Source organism: Excalfactoria chinensis, chromosome 3 (genome assembly GCF_039878825.1).
Source record: "Excalfactoria chinensis isolate bCotChi1 chromosome 3, bCotChi1.hap2, whole genome shotgun sequence".
Lineage (NCBI taxonomy): Eukaryota > Metazoa > Chordata > Aves > Galliformes > Phasianidae > Excalfactoria > Excalfactoria chinensis.
In genome coordinates, this window is record NC_092827.1 from 37,922,778 (window position 1) to 37,940,289 (window position 17,512).

General features: G+C 50.1%; 1 protein-coding gene across 1 annotated transcript in view; it reads right to left on the minus strand.

The window, feature by feature from the left end:
- SIM1 (SIM bHLH transcription factor 1) overlaps positions 1-17,214 on the minus strand; it is a 41,606-nt gene extending 24,392 nt beyond the window's left edge. Inside the window, exons 1-8 of the mRNA XM_072332804.1 lie at positions 16,582-17,214; positions 8,501-8,583; positions 7,709-7,798; positions 7,497-7,605; positions 7,319-7,404; positions 6,364-6,563; positions 6,150-6,256; positions 5,364-5,511 (exon numbers count right to left, since the gene is read on the minus strand). Of these exons, the coding sequence (XP_072188905.1) occupies positions 5,364-5,511; positions 6,150-6,256; positions 6,364-6,563; positions 7,319-7,404; positions 7,497-7,605; positions 7,709-7,798; positions 8,501-8,583; positions 16,582-16,756 (998 nt within the window). The 5' untranslated portion in view covers positions 16,757-17,214. The remainder of the gene's footprint in view (positions 1-5,363; positions 5,512-6,149; positions 6,257-6,363; positions 6,564-7,318; positions 7,405-7,496; positions 7,606-7,708; positions 7,799-8,500; positions 8,584-16,581) is intronic.
- Positions 17,215-17,512: the final 298 nt, after the last annotated feature.

Genomic DNA, 17,512 nt, shown 5'->3' on the forward strand with positions numbered 1-17,512 from the left:
AGTAACCTATCACACCTGTTGCATCACATGGTAATTACAGTGAAACAGCATGAGAATCAGCAGTGCAGAGATGCTGCACAGAACAAACATGCAACAGATTAAGGAAACAGAAACAGAGCTAGTAAAACTGCAAACCTGCTGAAGGAACATGCTGCTGCTGTTAGGAGAGTGGGAGCCAGTTCAGCACTCAGTTGTGTACTGAGCCACTGGCAGGATAACAGAATTGTAGAATCATCCAGATTGTAAAAGACAATTAAGATTATCAAGCCCAGTCACCATCCTGATCTGCCAAGTCCCATCACTAAACCAAGTTTATGCTTGTGTTCCATGACAATGTGGAAGAGTACCATTTGAAAGCAGCTCGTCTGCATGGCCTGCTTCTTCTGTACAGCCACTGATACAATTCATAGACTAGATATAAACACCATGTGATAAAACCAGCAGACACTCTTCCAATGGCCTTGCTCGCATTCAGCCTTCTGAACTATAACAGTGTAATTGACTTTAACCCTCAGTGCCACAATCAGTGCTTTCCACCTCTGTGCCTTATAGAAGGACCCTGTGTCTGACCCCAAAAGGGACATGGGCACCCAGAGCTGCTTCTGCTGTTCACAAGCCTTATTTCTGCCATTCAATGTGCCAAGGGGCAGAGCAAGGATAAAGTGAGAACATTCTCTCCAGCAGAAACACCTCTGCTCCAGCGCACAGTCCTGTTCTTCTGTGCAAAGTGAAATCTGTGACAGTTTACCTTGAGCCATTAACTGTGGCATTTTGGGAGTAAGAATCCCTGTAGTGGGTCCTGAAACTTTTGTCAATGGAGTCAAGGCAGGCAGTTGGAGATAGTAATTGCTTTAGCTACTGCTGCTAAATCTGCTGCTCAACATGTCTCACCCCCAGACAATCATTTTACAAGATCGGTAATTCAGCATTTGGAAGCAGCAAGTTTCCAATGGCCATAGCAGCCAGCACACTGAATGGGAGAAGGATGAAGTGGAAAGCATTTCAAGTCACATTTCTTACTTGGAATACGGGTTGTTCCTTGTAGTCCTGAATTTCACACTGCCTGAGACCATCAGTAGGCATGCATTTAAACTAATGACTGTTATGTTCTCTCCTGTGGATCTGAGCTGCCGTCTTTAATCCTCATTCTAGCAAATAAAACTGGGTTCAAAAAAGCAGCGGCTGCAGACTCTGGCACACAGTTTTAGTGCCTCAGCCATTACCGTCACCTGGTTTAAATACAAGCATAGAAATTTGGAGTGAATTAAATAAATGGTAGCTAAGAAAGCCCCTACATGAACAAAGAAGAACTGCAGAAGCGTATTGTGGACACCTGGAAAAGCCTGTCTCCTATTTGCAAGAAATATATAAACAGTGTTCAAGGGAGACAACTCTGCAATAAAAACTATGGTGAACAAACAGAATATTGCATTGAATAGTTCAAGAGGAATCCTTTCATGCTTTTTTTCTTTGAGGCATGTGCTCCTTGAGAATTTTGACTGAAATTTTGACTGATTAAAACAATTCTATTATATATTTACTTTGCCGATCAAATCACGTAAGTGATGGAAGGTTTTCTAGTCCTAGGAAAAATGCTTTGCAGACTGAATAGATGAGGTGGGATTCAGTTCTGTGCACCAAAAGTGACAAAATTCCTATTAATGCAGAGAAATGCAAGGAAAAAGCAGCAGTTCAGATTTGTTTCTACTATTTACAGCTACTGAAGGAAAAAAAGTAAAAATAAAAAATACCTGGTTAAAGTCAGCATGCCTCGTCTCAAGTATTATAGGAAGACAGCTATACTTACTTGTACAAGTCATTCCCCTAATGAAATGAGTAAAGATGTGCAGAACTGCTACTGTAATAACTTCCCCAGCTTATTCACTATCCTACACATTCCATCACACACCTGAGAGATGCAAGTCATGTACCTTGGGCCAAGGAGAGGACTCTACCACAGGTAGATTTGAGAGAAATACTTAGGAAAAGGTGGGGCTGGAGGTATGGGCATACAATGTATGGGTGCTCCTATTGACTAAGAAACAAAAGGTGAGACCTAATGTCCCAGAAACAGGTCAAACAGAGGATGCTTATAAAATGCAATAGAAATATTTCATTGTGATTGTCCCGGAATACTGTAAGAGCTATGATTCCATCTGAAACATGACTTCCCCAAAGCCTGTTTAATATTCTAGGGAGGAGAGCTTTCAAAGTCCAACTCACCACACAGAACGCTATCACCGTGTTGATGCAACTATTTTAAATCTGGTAGTACACAAAGCTATAAATAGTAATAATTTAAAGATGAAGACTGCAGATACAATTAACTGTTAATTTATTCTAAATTGCATTTACCACATCATTATGTAAAACATTCATCAATATGGCATTTATTTGCGAAATAATCTTTCAAACAAATTGCATACTTCAATTTGTGCTTCTAATCAGCCAGATGCACAATGTAATGTGAAGAGGGCAACTGGAACTTGTATGTACTATATCATCAACATAGATTAGCCATAATTAAATACCTAATCCATTTTACTGCTGCACGGCTTTATCACTACATGGTACCGCTATTGTTATTCTTTCAAAAGCTAAAGAACAAGGAAATGTATATAGAAAGCTTCCTTAGATTTCTCTAGGGACAAATTATTATAATATTTGTTCTTGCTCAAAAAGTCAAAGGATTTGCACTTTGCTTTATCCATTTGTTTAAAGGAAGGTTGTTTGCCATCTAAATATAAACTTAACTTCAGCAGTTACATTCTCTATTAATTGACTCATACTCAAGTCCTTTATGTGATAAACATGCACAGCTAATAATCAATAATATGGCAAGAGTGTGTACAGAACAAATAAAAGAAACAGATATTCTTTGTCTGTGCTCATGTATGCCAAGCAGAATACAAAGAAGAGCAAATGCTGAAATCCTTAAAGGTCATTTACATTAATTTTTTGACACACTCTGATCACACAAAAAATAAGCTTCCCTCTTGTTACTCACATGCCCTTGCCACCGTACCTATCCAGTTCAGTCTATATACTTATTAAAAACACTTGTTCTCAATTCTAGAATTCACTTTCACAAAGCTTACAATTTATGGAAGATGGAAATGGTCCCTTTTTTATTTTCTTAAATGAATGTGTGTTTGGTAAAGGAGTCCTACAGAAACTCATTCTCATTCTTTCTGTTTTCCTCCCACATACTGCTCAGGGGAGCTTTAAGGTGAGGCAGTGCCTCTCAGCCTGCACTGGCATAGACACCCCCCCCCCCCCCCCCCCCATAGTGGGCAGTCCCCTTTACCACCCAGCATATGTTTGCTCCTGTTCAAAACATCACATTCCACCCACAGTGAGAGAAAGCTCCTTCTGCCATGAGCAAATGAACCCCCTGCAGGACTTTGCCCAAGTGAAGGACACCATGCCAGGGAACAGACAGCTGCCCCTTCAACAACCTCAAGAACATGTCCAATGCCACCCAGAGCTGATGGCCCTTTTCATATGTTCACTCAAGTTTGCTGAACACCAGCACTTCCTATTTTCAAAGGAACCACAGTGAGAGGCATCCCACCTTTCAGATGCCATCCTGCAATCCCTTTTGCCATTTCCAAACTCTCTCTCCAGTTCTCATAAATGAGGGGTAACATGCAGAGGTTCACCTTTTTTTTTTCTACCTGTTCAGCTGACCACAAAGGGCTGTGCCAAAATCTGCACCCACACACCTCTCAGCTGGCCTTGGACTGCTGAAATGAGCCGCTATCATCAAGTAGCTATAAGAGCCAGAGAATTTCTATTAAGTGCTTAACCATGTGCAGACTTTGAACACTATAGGACCTGTGCTCAGCCTTGAAAAGCAGAGGCCCAACGAAGAGGCAATCAGAGTGGGTAAGACCTCGACCGATCTGCACTACCAAAATCAGGATTCCATGTAGTCAGGGTGCCCCTGAAGCCCCTGACAGTTGCGGCCATGGATCAGGCTCTGCCCTCTCCACTCCGAAGCTCCGAAGCCGCTCAGAAGGGAAGCTGGGAGAGCACACACAGCCCTCCCACACGTCACTCTGGCTGAAAACAGCTCTAAATATAACTTTGTTTCTAAAACCCGCGTACACGCACAAAAATACAAAGACCAGCAAAAGGACAGGAAGTCTGTCGGGGCGGAGGAGCAGCGCTATTTCGGTGCAGCCATCCACCCCGCAGAGCGCCTCGAACCCGGCCCTGTGCCCGCAGCCGCCCCGGGCAGGCAGAGGAGAGAGGGCTTCTGCCCCTAGGAGCGCTGCAGCTATAGCCCCCAGCAGCACCGAGCCGCTCGGGGTGTGAGGCACGATGGGGCTACACTCCCTCTGTTGCTACTGAAGGGAAAGGAGATGACTGCTGATCTCAGGTGCTCATGGAAAAGCACAGAGAATTGCTGGTAGAAAGCCAGCCTACCACGTCAGCTGCTTTTAGATTCCTGGCACTACCATGCACTGGCCTCTTGCCCCTCAGCTCCCCGTGCGGGTGCTCAGACTTAACATAAGGAGCCTCTGCATTTTGGGGGAGCGTCTTAAACTCGGCCACCAAGCCGATCGCCACCTGTGCTGAGCGGACCCGAGAAAGGAGACATCACTGCGCCGCCTCTGCCGCAGCTCTGGGGAGGTTCGGCCGCACGCCCCTGCATCCCAATGTGGCTGCGGCCAGAGGAGATGCTTCAGAGATAAGAGAGCACCCCGACCCAGACCTGCGTGCCTCGATGCAAGCAGCACAGCCGGAGCCCTGCCCGGCGAGCCCCAAATACGAGCGGATGCGTTGAGCTAGGCAGTATCTAAGCAGTCCCTCTGCTTTTTTATTTCTTTTTTTCCCCTCTTGATTCTATTTTATCTTGATTTTTGTTAAGTTTCGCTGACCCTTCTGGTCACCAACTTTCTTTGTGGTTCTCTGTAAGGATCGCTCTCCAAGAACAAAAAAGAAACCTCGGAGCTTTGATAGAGACTCTGGATGAAATTAAGAACTTCAAACCCCAGATTTTTGAAAAGAAAAACAGATGTCCTGTTTGTTGAGTATAAATAACTCCGTACGTGAAAACCTTTTTTTTTCTCTCCTTTTCTTTTTTTTTTACGCTGCATTAAATTTTATTTAATGCTGGGTGTACTTAAACTGTTAAAAAAAAAAAGGGGGGGGGGGGGGGGGAGGGGCAGGAAAATATGCGGGTGCCAAACCTCTAAATCTCCATTCTCGAAAGGAAACAGTCAAGGAACGCCTTCATGTAGATGTAAGCGCCCTGCTCCTCACAGTGTGCCGCCGCCCTCCCCTCCCCAGCCATCGGGGCCGGAGGCCGCGACAGGTGCCCGCCCCGCCGGGCCCATCCCGCTTAGTGAACTTACGTAAGGACGTAGTTGACGCTGACGATGCAGTGCGGGCGCGACGAGCGGCTGTTGTGCACGATGGTGGCATAGCTCTGCACCCACACCCAGCCGCCGTGCTTGGCCAGAAAGCGGTAGTACTTGGTGGTCACCTGGCCCTTCACCAGCACTGCGGGACAGAGCGGGGAGAGAAGGGCTCAGGGGGGCTGCGGAGAGCCGAGAGTGGCAAAGGGATGAAGAAAAGGCAGCCCATTCCCCCACCCCCCACCCCGCTATCGCATAGGCTTTTCGGGGAGATAGAGGACAAACACGGGGGGGGGGAGGCGGGGGTGAACCCAACACCCAACCATATATCGTCATCGAAATTGCATTATCTCAATGTGGCTTTGGGTTTTTATCTCTTCTCTTGACGTTCCCCTGAAGGAAACTTACCGGAAATTAATATCCTTTTTATACATCTATCCGTATATTAATGTCATAGTGATATCGAAAAAGAATAAAGAGCTGCTCTCTGAAACAGGCTCATCACTGCAGCAAATTTAGCCACACAGATAAGATTCGTGAGACTCGATAGAAGGGGAACAAAAGTGTTTGAAATGCACTGGCACAGCCTACTCCAAGCAAGAAAAATAAAAGGCTTTTCTCTGAGCTGGATTCGAAGCGAACTGAACGCCCAGGGTTTGTGTAGGGTACACCCGCCGCGGATGCTGCTGCTCTCCCCCCAGCCCAGAGGTGGCCCCTAACACAGCCAAAGCCCTTTAGCGGAGGGAGAAGGCGAGGTAAGGTTCTCTGAGTGCAAATCCTTACACAAGTGATGTGCACATCGCAGGTGGAAGGTGTCACAGCCGTGTACATGATGGTAAAGGGTCTTCTCGATCAGGTCCTGAGGCTCGTACCCTGTGAGCTCAGCCACCCTGAAAAGACACAGCAGCCAACATCAGGTGGGAGGAGAGAATAGGACGGGTCGGAGGGGGGTGGGGGAAGGTGTGAGGAATTGATTTGGAGGCAGCCTCAGCACTACCTGGAGTCCAGGAAGATGAGCTTCATGTCCAGGCTAGCCCGGAACATGAACATGTTGCTGTGCAGTTTGATCTCTGTCACGGCGCTGGGCGGCAACGAGTGGCCCACGGCGACCAAACCGACGTTTTGGTAGCAGCCGTCGAAAGGGGACATGTCCAGGCTGTACTGGCGGATCTTCAGGTAGCCGCTGCAGTGGATGACCTGCAGAGACATACGGCTGCTGGGCATGGGGCGTGGGGGTTGTGAACTTCACCGGTCCGGGCCCCACCCCCATACACCCCCTCGTCTTTCTGCTTTCCCTTGGGTTGGGATGTGGGTTTTTTGTTTTGTTTTGTTTTTTCATACGGAACTTCAACTCTCATCTAAGGCCCGCTAAAGTCAACAAGATTTTCTTTACTTATTTTTTTTCACTGACTTAAGTGGTTTTTGGACCACCTCCTAACTACGCTTTTATGATTCTTCTCCAAAGGGAAAACGAGGAAGTGCCAAGGCAGTTACAGCTCTGTAATGAAGAGTGGATGCGTGTGAGAGAGTTTACATTTGTGCGTGTGTCACATGGATAAGATGTATCTATTACACAGACAGAGCAGACACGATCCAGAATGCATGTTTCGGCATAGATTTTAGGTACGTTTCCTCCCTGCATATTGCTGCTATGCACTTCCAACCTCGCTTTTCTATTTTAAGCAACTCTTCCTGGAGCTATTCCAACAGATTTCCTTATTCTGCACTACACCGTGTCACAACGTCTCCCGCTTCAAGGTCGGAGAGCAGCCTGGGCTGTGCCCGGCCAGGGGACCCGTGCGGAGCAATGGGAAACGGCCGAGCTGTAGAGTTGCCCCTGGGGCAAGCGGCACTCGATGCCGCATTAAAGAGTGTCGAGCCGGGCCAGCCCAGGGAACTCAATCCCCGTCCACACCGCTGTGCCGTGGCGGGGCTGTACCCCCCGCACCCACCTTGTAGCCCCCGCAGGTCAGCCCCGCGTTTCTCTTGGCCAGTACGCATTTCATCCGTAGGAAAAAGGACCGCTCGATCTCATACTCTGAGGAGAAGGGAGGCAGAGGGTAGGTGAGCAGCGAGGGAAGGGGTCCACGTCCACGTGGGACTATGGGACGCAGGAGGGACACGTTTTACCCTGCACGAAGTGGGAGTGGTAGGGCTGGTGGGCCGTAAGCACCGCCGTCATCTCGTCGTGGTCGGCGGGGTGGATGTACTCGTAAATGCTGTTTCCGGTCAGCTCTACCTGTGAGAGAGGAGGAGGAGGAAGGGGGGGAAGAGGAGGAAGGGGAGCGTTCGTCTCCGGTGCCCCCCTCCGCAGTCCACTCCCGCGCCTGTCCCCAACCTACCTGAGACAGGCCCAGGTGCACCGAAGCGGTCTCCGAGATGTACATGATCTTCCCATCCGGAGCCACCACGAATATAAAACCGTCCAGCGTCTGGGGAAAGGGTCGGCAGAGGGAGCAACAGTCAGAGAGATGGACACAAACAGACCGACACAGTACCGTCCTCCAGAGGGTTATACTAGACAAGACGTATTCCCTTTCAAGCTGTGATTACTCAGAAAGCTGGAAGGGAACGGAGCCCTGGGCAGGACTCCTCTATAACCGTGACCCCGCAGCCCACAGAAATCCCTCTGATGTCCATCCGAGAATTTCCAAGCGCTGCCACCCCGTTTCTAACTCCCCGGGATGTTACCCCCTGTTGAGCAAGCGAGGGGAATGTAAGCCTCCCCGCGACGTGCATAACGTCTGTGTGGGACGGGATGATTTGTCAAACGCGTTTCAGAAGACTCTAATGGGGCTTCTGGGTGCGGAGGCAGCAGAAGAGACCCCAACCTATTAAGGACGTGTCACAGCCCACACGACTCCCGTTCCCCACAAAGCATGGATACAATAACTCTAATATTCCTTCCTCTACCTGAACTGCGTTTGTGCAAAGGAGCCCGCCCGACCCCCCCCCCCCCCCCCCCCCCCCCACTTTTTCTTTCTTTTTTCTTTCTTTTTTTTTTTTTTTTTTTTTTTTTTTAAATTAAATACTTGAACGGTTAAAAATTAGTCATGGTGGTAACTAAAAGCTCAGAAGAGAGACTGATTTCTTTAATCGTTAATACTGCGTGGCTGTCGTTTCCAGAGCGGTACCTGCAAAAGATGCGATCCCAGCTCCCGTCCTACATTATCCAGAGGGCTGGTGCGGCTGGAGTGGCCCCAGGCTTCTCCCAGTCCTGTTCAATTAAGACACACACAGAAAGGAAAGTGAAGAGGTGACAAACCTCGTCCTGTAAGCCTGCTGGACTGAACCTCTTCTATTTATTTTTTATTGTTATACTTTTGCTTGAACTCGCTTTAAAACAGGTATACATACACTCGTTGAGAAACGAGGACGTGATTTCCTTGGACAGAAAAATCTCTTTCGTGTTTTGTTTTGTTTTGTTTTTAATCTTTGTATTATTATTATTATTTATATCTAACTCCTGTGGGAGATAAACACCTATTTTTGCTTAATGGGGAAGTTGGTTCCTAAGACCTGGGTGAAGGGGCGTACCCGACAAAGCGGCCCCTTGGGGCGGCTCTTGTCTGCTTCCCAGCCTCACCCCCCCTCCTCCTCGGCCACAGGACGGACCTGCCCTGTGCTTCAGACTCTGCTCGTTTTATGCAAAGTGGGGAGGAATAAGAGCCGCAGGAAAATTACTCGGCCGGAGTAAATCTATTTATAGGCAATGCTCTTTAACGATACTGTTGATGAAATCATTTTAAACGGGGCATTTAAAACATTTTAAGCTTACGCCGTTAAATAGGATCAAGCAAGAAGGGGAAAAAAAAAATCAACCAAACAACAACAACACCAAAAAAAACCCACAACCGTACAGAAATGCTGATTGACGGCCGGAGAAGGCAAGGTTTACTCGGGAAGGCGAGCCCCCTTTCTCTGGGGATTTCCAAGTGAAACGGCAGTGGGCAGAGCAGGCATCCCTTGGTATCGAGCGCCTTCACCTCGGCTCTACACCCGAGCGAGGCGAACGGAGAGGGCATCCCTAGCGGCCCCTTCTTCGCCCACCTCCTCACCGTTTCCCCCTTCTTCTTAACCCACGGCCCTAAGAAGCCAGCGGCATCCCTGCGTCCTGGCCCCTGCCCGCGAGTACTCCGTGCCAGAGAGTGCCAGCGGGGAGACGTAATCCTTCCCGTTAACTCCACCGCGCCAATTAACGGGGACCCGGTGGTGTTGTCCCCCAGCTCCCGGGCTCTCCTCCCTCCCTCGAAATGCAGTCGCTCTGCCGCCCTCCCCAGCGGGGCTGCCCAGGTGCACGTCTGTCCCCCACCGGGGACCCTCCCCGAAGCCAGTCAGGAGCTGACACATCTCGCACGGCTTCCAGGGAAAGGGAGAAGAGAAACCGCAGTGTCTTTGCTTTGCCCACGCTCCAGGACGCCCTGTCGAGGCCGCTCCTTGCGAGCTTCCCCCATTGGAAGGGAAATCTGAATAACAGTTTCCCTGTTCTGGGCTAAAGCTGCGCTCTTCGCCTAGGATTTAAGTTGCTTATTAATCTGGGTTTACGGCTTCTAGTTACTCTCCTTCTAAAAGGGAAAACAACCCGACCTCTGCGGGTTAATGAATAGCTCATCGACATTACAGGTTAACTTCTTTCGGGAACGCCGTTCTTCACGGAGCACCGAACCCTTCGTTATGCTTTGGGTTAAAATCTCACGCTGTTTGGCCGCGGCTGTTAATGTTTCATAATTAAACGTTTTCACTCCTCTACCTGAACCAGCTTCTGGCAATCCTAACACTCGAGACGCTTCGCGTTTCCCTGATGTTTCATCACATTCGAGCTGGAGACGACTTCTCTTCACTGACAAGCCCAGACCGGCGGGCTCTCCCGACGCCCTTTAAATACTGCCTTTAGAGATTATAAGAGAAAACCCCTCCATTAATATTCCCCTTTTATTATTTTTTCCTCCTCCGTTCGCTTCAGTATCCAATTTCCTTTTATCGGAGGAGCAAACCGAGCTATCTTGCACTTGACCTACCGCAGAAAATACCTCAAATCCTTTGATTGTCTATTTAAAACAAAACAAGGAAATCAGCTCTCCCTTTTGCTTCAGGATTACGCTGGAAACAAGATCTAAAGATTCTCTTGTAATTTGGAGAGCCAACGGAATAATGGCTTTGGAATAGAAACAAGCAGCTTTGTGCGGGAAAGGACAGCTAAACCGTTTTTAGGCAAAGGATTTTCCCAGCTAAAGTGGCCGAAGACAAAGCAAAACATAATCTATTTTGGAAGATTTCCAAGATATGCCACATTAACCTTTGTAGATAAAAATTGCTTTCTCCCCTCCCCCGCCGGGGTCCGGTTTATCATATTTACATAAGTAGCCTTAGAAGCGATGTATCTATTATGGATCTAAGGAGCTCGCGAGCTCACATTTCATGTGGAAACAGAGGCGAAGTTTTACTGTTGCTTAATACTTGATGCATTGTCGAACCATTTCCATTTAAATACTCCCGACCCACGGATTACCTCAATGGACTGGCTGCATGGGCTTTGTAATTTCCTGAAAATGAGATTTCGATTTATAAAACAAGAAACCAATTAGTAACCAAATGAGGCGAAGTAGATCCACTAAAATTGACCTAATCCCACAGGCACCATTTAGGCCGGTTCTTGGCGAATGAATGATGAGCAATCGTGCAGAGCAAGCTCAAGGCATCATCCAGCTGTGTTATTGCAAGCAGCAAAAATAAATGGATCGAGCTTTTCTTTCGGAATGAGTTTTATACTCTCAACAAGATATAGATTATAGGCTCCTATCTAACAACCTCCTCCACTCGAGGATTTACTTTTTTTTTTCCCTGAGAAGGTAAACAATTCGACCTAGAATGTGTCCTCCATTGGGGGAGCTGGGGGGGGGAGGTGAGAAGCGGGGGTGAGAGGAAGGAAGGAAGGAAGGAAGGAAGGAAGGAAGGAAGGAAGGAAGGAAGGAAGGAAGGAAGGAAGGAAGGAAGGAAGGAAGGAAGGAAGGAAGGAAGGAAGGAAGGAAGGAAGGAAGGAAGGAAGGAAAATAAATAAATAAATAAATAAATAAATAACGAAACAAAATAGCCTCGGCACCAGGGACAGGCTTTGCTCAGTTTGCTAACAACTCCCGTTACTGAACTGTGCGCTCTGAGGCTGCACTCAAACTGCGCTGAACGTGAGCTGGTACAATTCGGTCTGCGAGTGCTGAGTCACAGCTTTATCAGCACTTCTCCACGGGAAATCACAGTTTCCCCACATTTAAAAGTGAGGGAAGTGGCAGAAAGCTCCTCGTTCTCTTCGGTATGAGGACCGCACTGGGCAGCCCGGTAGAAGCGCCTTCCTCCCCCCGTGCTCATCCCGCCCAGCCCGGGGCACGCTGCCTCCCACGGCCGGACCCACGGCCAACGCCGCAGCTCCGTGCTGCTGGGGCACTGCCTCCCCGCCCCGCTGGGTCGCTCCGAGCCCTCATGGCAGCAGCCAATGGAGGCACCGGCTGGCATCGCGATATCGTTGCCGAACGCCCCGAAGTCCCAAGCAGACGGGGCTGCGCTCAGTCACTACAAATCGGGCCGGGATACAGCGGCAGAAGGCTCCAAGAGGCGCGGACAGCCTCGGGGTTCCCAGTCCCTCCGTAAGCATCCGCAGCGCAGCCCCGACCCCAACCTCGACAGTCTTCTTTGTCTTGCCGTAGCGAAGAGGGGGGGCGGGGGGGAGGCGAGAAGGGGGGTAAGGGGGAGGACAGGAGACGCAAGCTCTTATCTTCTTGGCTTTGATTTGCCAGCGTTTCCAAGTGGCTACCACCATTACCCCAACCTCAGCGCGATCCGAATTCACTATGGAGGAAACAACGGCAGGGCCACCGGCCGCCCCCCTTCCAAAAGCACTCGGAGCAGAGCCCAGCCCAAGCCTCACGCAGGGGGGATCTGGGGATCTGGGCTTCGGGGAGCCCCAGGGAGGCCGCCTGTGGCAGCGGGGAGACCTCAGGGCGCCCCGGCCGAGCTCATCTCCTCCGCCTTTTGTCACAGCCTCCCTGAAAAGGCAGAGGGGCAGCGCGCAGCGAGGCTGCCTCTAGGAACGGTGCCGTTCAGCCGCCCTCGCTGTGCCCGAGCCCAGTCGGGACGATTTCTCACTTAATTTAACAGGCGGTGGTTAATGATAACTCCAAATCTCTGCCAAATGAGGCTTCCGTGAGGGAGCGAGTCGCCGTCGGAGGGTTCAGATGGAACAGAAGCAGAGACATTTAGGGAGGAAAAAAAAAAAAAAAAAAAAAAAAAAAAAAAGGAAAAAAAAAGAAAAAAAAAAAGAAAAAAAAACACGCTCATGCCTGCGGATGCTATTAGCGAAGTTTCGTCAAGATTTATTGTCTTGGTAAATCAGATGCGTTCGTTTGAAGCTGATAGAAGCGAGCGTCCCGCTTCCTTTAGAAAAATAATAGTAAGAGGGAGGCAGAGTTCTGCCGCCTGAACAAACGGCCCTGCTGGGGGAGCGGCCGTGGAAGTAACAGCGATTCGCTGCTCTGGAGAGAAATCGAAGAGTTTTGGCACACATACACACAGGGTAAAGGAGCTGCCCTCTGAAATGCAACCCAAACGGAGCCGTGCCCACAGCGGAGGAAAAGAAAAAAAACGGGGGGGGGGGGGGGGGGGGAAGGCAAATTTTCGAGCTCCACATCCATACTTCTGGGTTTTAGGGAAGAGGCAAACTCAAATATCGCTTTTTCCGAACAGTGGAGGAAAGGGTATTCACGGTATTCATACACAAGTTGCAAACGTTCTTCAACACGAACAGAGCCCTACGAAGGGAGAGGGGTTTGTGAAGAAAATCTGACTGAATCCACCCGTTAAAGTGCCTTTGTACGGCTCTCATGCTAAGACTTCAGTTCTGCACTTTACATGTGAAGTTCGCATCAAAACTCGACTTAAGCACAGAGAGGTACCGCGCAGAGTAAACTGCGGCTTAAATGAGAAAAACTTATGTACGAAAATCACTGCTGAAACCCAACGCTCAATCATTTCCCTTAGCAGCAAGAAAAACAGCATTAAATCACCTATCCACGTGGGAAACGGATTTTGTTTTCCTGCTCTCTCCCCCCTCCCCCACCCCCAATTTAAAATAAAACAAAATAAAGAGATTCATTATAGAAATGGTAGGCGAAAGTTTACGTAAACGCGGCCGCTGATTTTGTCTGAGAAAGGGGACGCCTCTGCGTGGGAGCGATCCGTCTTCATAGGACAGAAAAGCAAACAGTCCTTCCCTGCTTGTTGGGACGAGGAGAACAGGAGCCTGGAAATATTCCTTAATTAAATATATATGTGTACAGATGTCACCTTTTTTTACTCTTTTTTTTTTTTTTTTAACTTCCCCCCCCCCCCCCCCCCTTTTTTTTTCCCTCCACCTTCACTTTTGGACGCCGGCACGGCTTATAGGAATCACATCTTTATATAAAGAAAATCATTTTCGCCCACGGATTTATTTCCAACAGGTACGTTCGTTGCCTTCACTGTTACACTGAAACGTCGGGGATTTTTTTTCCCCGTGAACGTTAACACAGAACTGAATTTATTAGGAAGGTATTTATCCTTTTCTCACTCTCACTCTCTCTTTTTTCCCCTTCAATAATAATAATAATAACAAGCTCTTCCCACCGTTCTCAGCTATCTAGCAGATCTTCTCCACATTATCTTTCCCAAAGCCGACCCCAAAACAAACAGGCTCTTTCCTCTCGAGTCAGAGGAGTTTCAGCAGCCAGCCCGTGCCAGGCAGCAGCCACGGGGCGCATTTCGTCTTTGCCAGGTTCCTCGGAAAGTTCGGGGCAGAGCAATGGGGCGCCGGGTTCGAGCCAGGTCCCGCACTCTTGGGAGAGAATCGCAGAGCTGCAGCTAAAACTCAGCACTGCACTCCCTCGGAGCGCGCTCACCCGGTGGCACCGCTTTGCATCACTATTTCACACAGTGAAAAGGAAACCAAACGATGCTGAGGGGCTTCGTGGCTCTGCGGTCACGGCCCTGGCAGAAACCTGTTTTCACAGTGACCCTGGCATCCACCCTCCTCCTTCCTGCATAGGAGCCCCTCAATGTACAAACGCGCAGATGGATGCCCACCGATACTTCTTCCTCTGAGGAGCTTATGCCGTTCTGTACATTTATTCCCACCGTTTTCAGTCAGGCCCCGTGCAGGGAAGCTCCTGGCGGGCCGCCGGAGAGCCGCACTTCTCGGCCGAGCCCACGATCCTCCGCCCTCGGCCGGATTTGGGCTGCACCCCAGCGCTCGCAGCTCTGCCCTCCCCGAGAAAAACCACGGAACGTCCCCTGCCTCATATACCGCCTTCTGCAGGTTCTGGATGCCTCTGCGTGCCCAGACAAAGAGGGGAGGGGGAGGGCCTCTCAGATACTGGCAAGTGCCCGCGGAACCGCTCCGACCCCCCAGCACGGACAGCACCGCGGGGCCACCCCCTCGGCGGCCGCTTCTTTCCATTCGCAGCTCCCCCGTAGCGAGGCCGCGGAGGTCCCGCCGCCACTCTCCGCCTCCCGGCTCAAAGCCGCAGCTGCCGGCCCCGGGCCCGCGCCCCCCGCCGCACGGCTCCCCGGGGCATTGAGGCATCCCGCGCTGCCGCCCGGGACGGGGCCCGGCCATTCTTCCCCGCCCGTGATTACTCGCAGCTAACAAGCAACACCATATGCTTCGTCTGATCAAACAGCCCCGCTGCATCGGCGGCGGTAATTGACGAGAGCCGCTCCGAATCACGCAGGAAGGCGGCCCGCTGAGACGGCGGGAGCTGACAGATCACCGCTAATAATCCTTTTAGGAACATCGCGGGCAGCGGAGTTGGCCATAGCTTTCTTTTATAAAGTGTGCGCTGACAGTATTAAAGGACAGCTCAGTTTCCTTGCAGACAGATCTCGTAGAACGACAACGTGGTTTCATGAGAGTTTGAACTTTTTCCTCCAGCACCCCCTCCCCACCCACCCCCTTTTTTATAAGGGTTTCAGGTGTTACAAGTCCCACTTATCCCATTCTCTGGTTCTAAGTTACTCAGAGGTATCAGACGCTGCTTAAATAAGCAGATACGGGATGCACTGTGTTGGAAACTACTGCTACGGCTTTGGCTCTATGCACTCACGCAGGGCTGGAAGGGCCGCCTCCAGGCCCGAGCGAATATCTACCATTAAAAAGTCGAGTTAAGACCTCTCCTTCCAGGTCTGAATCAGGTTAAAAGCAAAACAAACAAACAGAATAAATCCGGACAGGCCCCGTGCCCGCTCTGGGTTCGTGCAGCGTTACCGACAGACCCGAAGTAAACGCAAAGTCCGTATTATCGGGTTTCTTATGTACCCATACATCTCAACGAACGATTAATTTGGATTTTTAGATAAACTAGAAAAATAAAAGAGCCCCAAAGAAACAAACAAAAAACCCAACCCAGACCCCTCGCTCTTCTTTCTCGCTACCGTCTCTTCCAGGCAGAAAACATCTCCATCTAAATAAAAGCTTCGTGAATCGTTTTGAATTTGTTTTCCTTAAATCTCACAGAAGCGACGGATCGAGGGCAGAGCAGAACTTCATCCCGGCCCCTTAATGAGCTCTCAGCTCTTTCTGGAGCCCCTCCAAGCACCCCAAGAGGCGGCTCAGCGCCACCGGGAGCAGCTGGGACTGAGGACTCAACGCCCGGCTCTGGCCAGCGAGTCAAAGTGAAGCTCGCTTCAGGCCCTCTGCTCGCATCGTTATGGGGCTTGGGTGCGTCCGAGTATAATAATTCTGTGAAAAATTCCCGAGGTAGTTTAAAGCCCCCAGACGTCCCCAGCGACCCTCAGGCAGGGAAACAGTGGGTTTACAATGCCATAGGTTGTGCTTGGCTTATACGTTGTGGGAGCGAGCCCTATACCTGCACGCCGCACCTAAGGCTTCAGGACTTTGCATAGGCTTATGTAAATATTTACCCATATATTAGCTCCCCCACGTACAGCTATAAATGGGGGGATCGCCCCCTTTTGCCTTGCGGCGATGCCCATCGCACGGACGAGAACAGAAAACCTCCTGTTGGCTCTGTGTTGACAGAAACCCCTCAGCCCCCAGCAGAACTGTCATACGAGCGGAGCGACAACGTTCACGGGAGGGAGAAGTAGCAGCAAAGCGCACCCGGCCCTCAGAGCTCGTCCCAAGAGGCACCTGGACGGGAAGGGGAGCACAGGAGAAAGCCATCCCACCTACCTTCCGGGAAAACCACCCGCATCTTGAGGTAGCTGGTGGTGAGCCTGATTATGGATGCTTTGTCCAGCTGGGAGGTGATGGCCGAGGGCAGGGGCAGTAATTTAGCCAGTTCATAAAATTCGCTGTTTTCTTTCTCCCGTCTAGTCCGGGCAGCATTTTTGGACTTCTCTTTCATCGTGTTTTTTTCCCCCTTCCTTTCTACAATTTAAGCTGCGGAGCTTCATCCAAAGGTGGGGGAGAAGCTCTCAGTTGCGGTTCATGTCCCGGATCATCGGGCGAGAGAACGGCCGCCGCTCAGAGAAACCGTTCGGTGAAACGGAGCAAAGTGCCGAAGAGCAGAGCGATGTTCTTCAAAAGAACGAATATACTCTGAAAAGTCACTCGGGGGGGAGAAAGGCATTTATCCAATGCAGCTCAGAGACTCCAAGCAACTGCAGGAAAAAAAACAACAACAACAACAAACAACAAAGCTACAAGCCCGTGGCACGACGCCGCAGCCAAACGAGGTGTTTTCGGGCCTCTGCTCCTGCTCATCGCGGACAGTGCCTCTCCTCGAAGTGGGTCATGGTAATCCCGGTCCTCCCGCGATCCGCCGCCGGAACGGGGCCTCCGCGGGCTGCTTCGTAGGAGCCTCTGCGGGAAGAAGAACGGCGGAGGTGGGTGAGCACGCCGCTACTCAGAGCCGCGGCCTCCAGAAATCATCATCATCATTTTTCAAACCTAGCCCAGGTGCCCTTTTCTGCTCTTGTTTATTTCCCCTTTTTTCTATTTATTGTATGAATCCCGCTTCCCCCCCGTTGTTCCCCTCCCGGATCCGGGGCTCACTGCCGACCTCAGCCCGGCACAGCAGTTTCCGCGTGCTTATTTCCAGCCGATTTCGGGGTTTTGCCGCTATTTCCTCCTACCCTCGGCAGGAGCTCCCAACCTCTCT